The 7,065-nt window shown below is 33.6% G+C and overlaps 1 protein-coding gene across 2 annotated transcripts in view; it reads right to left on the bottom strand.

Annotated features, from left to right (window-relative positions):
- Ccdc18 (coiled-coil domain containing 18) overlaps positions 1 to 7,065 on the bottom strand; it is a 98,265-nt gene that overhangs the window by 59,839 nt on the left and 31,361 nt on the right. For both annotated transcript variants that reach the window (XM_029478044.1, XM_029478045.1), the window contains 2 exons: positions 4,997 to 5,151; positions 1,357 to 1,577 (listed from right to left, as the gene is read on the bottom strand). In XM_029478044.1, the coding sequence (XP_029333904.1) occupies positions 1,357 to 1,577; positions 4,997 to 5,151 (376 nt within the window). The remainder of the gene's footprint in view (positions 1 to 1,356; positions 1,578 to 4,996; positions 5,152 to 7,065) is intronic.

Raw genomic sequence — 7,065 nt, 5'->3', positions numbered from 1 at the left:
AAAAAAAAAAAAAAAAAAAAAACAAATACTAAAAAATAAAGTAGAGATAGTGCCTCACTTCTTCTACTTATATAATATAAAAGCAATTTGGGTCATAAAATATATACAACATGATCCACTTTTTTAAAGTAGGTACAGATTGGATTTACATAATAAAATGTTAATAGCAGTTATTTCTGGTGGTGAAATTATCAATAGTCTTTATTTCTTTTTTTCACAGTTTTTAATATGTTCAAAAAGACATGTTTTGCTTCTCTATATTTCTACTGTTTTAAAAGTTATTATAAATCAGCACTTTCTAAGTTTCACAAGTAGCTGTAATTATAACTAAATCTCTATGTAAAAAGTGTTTTCATTTAGAGTTGGTTATAAGCCTGAAAATATAAAGTCAAAGCTGGAGATTTGGTTCAGTGGTTGAGAATACTTACTGCTCTTGCAGAAAACCTGAATTCAATTACCAAACATCTCAGGCTACTACCAAGGCTACTGGTTTCTCACCATAAACTGATGGTAAAGCCCTGTTATTCTTTTGTTTGCCTGTTCCTTTTTTTTATAAAGAGAGAGATAAAGAAATGGAATAAAGTTTGGTGGATTGGCAGGTGGAGAAGATCTGGGAGGAATTGGGGGAAAGGAAAAGTATGATCAGAATATATTGTAAAAAAAAATCCAATTTAAAAAGATTTATTTTAAGGGGCTTATGAAAAAGTCTCTAATCTATGAATAGAAAACATTCACAATATGAAGAAGAAAGTTTTCTCAGAGAAAAACTGTAAGAACTTAATTACTAGTAGATTTGCACTAAAAAAAATTCAGAAGTTGTACAGGCAGAAGAAATATGCCATATAGAAATTAATAAGATAAATATATAACTTTGTAAAAAAGTAAATGATGAGACAATGAAAACATGCATTGTTATATTTTCAGATTATAACCACCCTATCAAATTCACATGTAATGTTTTAAAATGAGAATTCATGAGTTATACCAACTGAAGAAAAACTGCTAGAATCTCAGAAATCTAGAGATTAACATATTTCTGAGGAGGCCCTGATGTTAGGTAAAATTTGAAATCCTCTATTATCACTCTTCCAATCACAATCTAAGACCTACAAACATGAATTATTATTATTATTATTATATAAACTTGTATTTTGTTAGTTCCATCAAATTTGAGAACTTTTAGCTATGAGGTAGTATTTTCCTACTTTCAATATAAATCAAACATACATTTCCAATATGATTTTAAAAGAATTAAACTTATATGGTACCATTTTCCAAAGCCATATAAATCTAGATTTCAATAGTAACAAAACCCCATAGCAATAAGCACTTATACCCAGGTAAATCCAAACTTACTTCATTTTCTAGTTTGCTAGCATTTGAAGCTTTCTCTAGTAGTTCCTCTTGAATTAGCTGAAACTGACTAGTTCTGTGTGCCATGTTAACCTTCAAGTCCGAGTTCTCAGCTTCTATCTGTGTCAGCTTAGCACGCAGCTCTTCTATTCCGGTAGCAAGTCGCTGCTTCTCTCTTTCATACTGCTTGTTCACAGTCTGCTGATCGCCATCCTTTATACTTTCTGACATTAAACACAAAAGAAAAATTGCTCTAAATAGAAGTTCAAGAGTCAAAAACAGACTTAAATGGTTGAAAGATTTAATAATGAAGTTTAATTTATAATATAAACAATTATAGGATATGCAAATTAGTAAGTGTAATATAGCATATAAAAACCTTAAGGACAAAAACCATATGACCATCTCAATTTATGCACAAAAGACATTCAATACAGTTCAATATTCTCCCATAATAAAAAGGCCTAAAGAAACTAGGCATAGAAGCACTACATATTACCATAATAAAAGCTGTAGACAACAAAACTTTTGGCCACTATTATACTAAATGGGAGAAAATGTAGAACACTTCATCCAAAACCTGGAATGTGACAAGGGGATCACTGTCCTGTCTCTTGGCAGTGCTTGAAGTCTTAGCTGGAGCAATAAGACAAGGAAAAAATGGGAAGGAGGAGATACAGATAGAAAGAAGTTCAATCATCCCAAATTGCAGATAATGTGATATAATATTTAAAGTACCTAGAAATAACCTAAGGTGATGAAATACCTCTATAATGAAAATTTTAAGATACAGTAGAAAGAAACTGAAGAGAATATTAGTTAGAAAGATCTCCTATGCTCATGGATTGGCAGAATTAATATTGTGAAAATAACTACAGTACTCAAGGCAAACTACAGATTCAATTAAATAAATATCAATCAAAATTCCAATGATTTTTTTACAGAACTAGAAAACTATTTTAATAATTATATGGAATCATAAATGATCATGAACAACCAAGACAATATTCAACAGAAAGAATACGAGAGGTATCACAACACTTGATCTCAAATTATATTACAGAACTATAGTGTTAAAAACAGCATGGTATTACTGAACATGGTATCCCACACCTTTACTCCCAGAACTTGGGAAGCAGAAGTAAATGGATCTCTAGTAAGCACAAGGCCAGCATGGTCAACACAGGCAGACCCTGTATCAAAAAAACAAAAATGAAAACAGACAACAACAAAAACAACACAATACTGGCGCAAAAACAGAGGCAGGCTAATGAAATAGAGAACCCATAAAGAAGGTGACACAGGTATAGCCACTTAATTTTTGACGAGTGTCAAAAACACACATTTGAAAAAAGACAATATTTTAAGAAAATGTGCGGGGAAAGTGGGTTTCCATATAGAGAAAAATTAATTAGATCCCTATCTTTTATCCTGTATAACAAATAACATTTTACATTAAGTTATTTGTAAATAACTTAATGTAAAAGCTGAAATTCTGAAGTTACCTGAGGAGAAATTGTAAAACACTTCAGGATATAGTTATAGGCAAGGATTTTGTTTTAAGAACTCCAATTGCAGGCCGGGCGTGGTGGCGCACGCCTTTAATCCCAGCACTTGGGAGGCAGAGGCAGGCGGATTTCTGAGTTCGAGGCCAGCCTGGTCTACAGAGTGAGTTCCAGGACAGCCAGGACTACACAGAGAAACCCTGTCTCGAAAAACCAAAAAAAAAAAAAAAAAAAAAAAAAAAAAAAAAAAAAAAAAAAAAAAAGAACTCCAATTGCAGAGATAAAAATCATAAGAATTGATAAATGAGATTAGTATGAAATTTAAAAGCTTCTGCATGGTAAATTAATTATTAGAATAAAAAGAAAATGTATTGCACTCTCTGCCAATTACAGGTCAGACACATGAATAATATCTAGAATATTAAATAACAGTAAAAATTAAACAACAAAACTCTAATCAATAAATGGGCTAATGAAGTAGATAGAGTGTTTAACAGAAAAAATACAAATGGCCAAATAAAGGTTTGAAAATTAGCTCAACATATTAAACCATCAAGGAGATGCATATTGAAATTGCCTAGAGAGTCCACCCCACACAGTAGAATAGATAATATCAAGAACAAATGACAATATGCAGTTATTATGGACATCAAAATAGAAGTTTTTCTTTAAAGAAAAGTCTGTATGTGCATGTGCATGCATACATGATACAGAATGCACATGGAGCACAGAGGACACCTTTCTAGAATCAGTCCTCTCCTCACTGTGTGGTACTGAACACAGGTGGTCACGCTTGGTGGCAAGCACCTTCACCCACTGAGCCAACTTGTCAAACCTGGAAGTTTTCTAACCTCTACAATCAAACATGTGACCCAGCTACACCACTCTATATGCAAGAGATTCTAAGTCAACACACAGGATACTTGCACATTCGTATTTATTACTGCACAAAATAGGCATAAAGAATGGATTATGTTGATTTCTGGAAAGTGGGTACAAATGAAGATCATAATGTTAAATGAAATAAGCCAAACTCAGAAAGACAAGTACCATGTTTTGTCTTCTAATATATGCAACTCAGATTTCAATGATAAATGTTTATGACAGTGCACAACACACATGTGTAAATCATGAAATTAGGATAAGAGAGGGGGAAGAGAGAGGGCATGTGAATGGAATGCATGAGCTGAGAAAGTGTAAGAGGGATAGGAAGGAAGTAGCCAGAGGTACAGGGAGCACAGGGAGGAACTGGGAGAGCTGCGTGATTAAAACAAAGTATTATGATAGAGCCAACTTTGTTACATTGTCAGTTCAAGACCAGCCTCAGTTTTAAAACAGTGTATTTTTTTTACTAAACAAAATAAATCAGACTTAAAAACACAAACACATAGCCCAAGATTCAATACTAAAGAAGCAATCAATTGCTTTAAACTGTATAAAATGATAATACAACATAAAAACGAGTGGGATGCAAAGTATTGCTTAAAGAAAAGTTTATTCTTTTAAGTACTTTTTTTTCTGAAAAGAACAGCTTTCACTTTTAAGAGAATTTAATAAAGGGCTGAGAATATAGCTCCATCCCTGGCTCAATTCCCAGTACTGAAAAGCAACAACAGAAATTAAAACTAAAGAAAACTGAAAAAAGACTATAAAAGATCCTGATAAAAGTGTTACATGTTTTGGCTATGGTGATGTTAACAACTGCATGAACATACTTTAAAACAAACATGTAAACCAACTGCATGCAAGCAAATATGTATATTTGGAGTTTTTTTGTTTTGTTTTTTCAAGACAGTGTTATACTTTGTAGCTCTGACTGTCCTTGGACTATGTACACCAGGCTGTCACTGAATTCACAGAGATCCACCTGCCTCTGCCTCCAAAGTGATACCATGCTCAGCAACCCATTTACGTACTTAAAATAGGTACTCCTTATTGGATAAATTTTGTTTCAGCAATATCATTTTTTAAACAATGCAAAGTCTAAGAACTGCACAATAATTCTTGTCTTTAAAAACTATAGGTATTAATAAGAGACTAAGTGTTTTTAATATCATCAATTAATAATCTTTTCCTTAAAATACTATCAGCAAAAGCTAACTGTCATTTATCAAAGTAATTCAGTGTAATATACTCACCGGCTTGACTACCTCCTAATTTTACAGGTTCTGTTTCTAAAGTGTTTACTTTACCACATTCTTGACTATCATTAGCAACATTTTGAGAGAGCTGGTTCACAGTCAGATTTGCATGAAGCTTTTGAATTTCAGCCTCTCTTATTGCAAGCTTAATCCTAGCACAAATGAAAAGAAGCCAGAAGTTATTACTTAAGATTTTGAATATCGATGCAAAAATACTCAATAGCATTCTTGCAAACTGAATCTAAGAACCTATCAAAACCATCATTCACCACGATCAAGTGGGCTTCATCCCAGGGATGCAAGGTTGGTTGAATATACAAAATCCATTAACATAATCCAGTATATAAACAAACTCAAAGAAAAATATCACATGAATATCTCCTTGGATGCAGAAAAAGCATTTGACAAAATATAATATCCCTTCATGTTAAAGGTAGTGGAGAGACCAGGAATTCAAGGTCCATACCTAAATATAATAAAAGCAATTTACTGCAAACCAACAGCCAATATCAAATTAAATGGAGACATACTTGTAGAAATCCCACTAAAATTGGGGACAAGAGAAGGATGCCCACTCTCCCAAATCTATTCAAAGTAGTACTCAAAGTGCTAGCTAGAACAATAAGACAATAAAAGGACATCAAGGAGATACAAATTGGCAAAGAAGAAATAAAAGTATCACTATTTGCAGATGATATGATAGTATACATAAGCGACCCCAAAAATTCTACCAGAGAACTTCTCCAACTGATAACTTCAGCAAAGTGGCTGGACATAAAATTAACTCAAATAAATCAGAAGCCTTCCTTTATACCAATGATAAACAGGATAAGAAAGAAATTAGGGAAACAACTCCCTTAATAATAGCCACAAATAATATAAAATATCTTGGGATAACTCTAACCAAACAAATAAAAGACCTGTATGACAATAACTTCAAGTCTCTCAAAAAAAAAAAAAATCGATCTCAGAAAATGGAGAGATCTTCCATGCTCATAGGTTGGCAGAATTAATATAGTAAAAATGGTCATCCTACCAAAAGCAATCGCCATCAAAATCCCAACACAATTCTTCAAAGACATGGAAAGAGTAATTCTCAAATTCATCTGGAAAGGCCAAAAAACTCAGAATAGTCAATTGAAGCAATTCTTAACAATAAAGGAATGGCTAGGGAATCACCATCCCTGACCTCAAGTTGTACTACAGAGCAACAGTGATAAAAACTGCATGGTATTGGTACAGAGACAGATGTGTTGATCAATGGAATAGAATTGAAGACCCAGAAATAAAACCACACACTTATGGACACTTGATCTTAGACAAAGACACCAAAAATATACAATGGAAAAAACGAAAGCATCTTCAATAAATGATGCTGAACTAACTGACTGTATGTAGAAAAATGAAAATAGACCCATATTTGTCACCTTGCACAAAACTCAAGTCTAAGTGGATCAAGGACCTCACCATAAAACCAGATATACTGAATCTAATAAAAAAGATAAAGTAGGAAAGAGCCTTGAACTCATTGGCAAAGGGGGAAACTTCCTAAACAGAACTCCAATGGCTCATGCTCTAAGATCAACAATTGATGAAACTGGGAAGCTTCTGTAAGGCAAAGGACACAGTCAACAGGACAAATCGGCAACCTACAGATTGGGAAAAAAATCTTCACTAACCCCACATCTGATAGAGGACCAATATCCAAAATATATAAAGAACTCAAGAAGCTAATCACCTTAAAACCAAACAACCCAATCAAAAAATGGGGTATAGAACTAAACCAAGAATTCACAACTGAGAAATGTCAAATGGCTAAGAAGCACCTAAAGAAATGTTCAAAGTCCTTAGTAATAAGAGAAATGAAAATCAAAACAACCTAAAGAGCCGGGCGTGGTGGCGCACGCCTTTAATCCCAGCACTCAGGAGGCAGAGGCAGGCGGATTTCTGAGTTCGAGGCCAGCCTGGTCTACAGAGGGAGTTCAGGACAGCCAGGGCTACACAGAGAAACCCTGTCTCGAAAAACCAAAAAAAAAAAAAAAAAAGAGAATCTATCACACTCATGG

This window comes from Mus caroli, chromosome 5 (genome assembly GCF_900094665.2).
Source record: "Mus caroli chromosome 5, CAROLI_EIJ_v1.1, whole genome shotgun sequence".
Lineage (NCBI taxonomy): Eukaryota > Metazoa > Chordata > Mammalia > Rodentia > Muridae > Mus > Mus caroli.
This window is presented reverse-complemented; position numbering and strand designations above follow the sequence as displayed.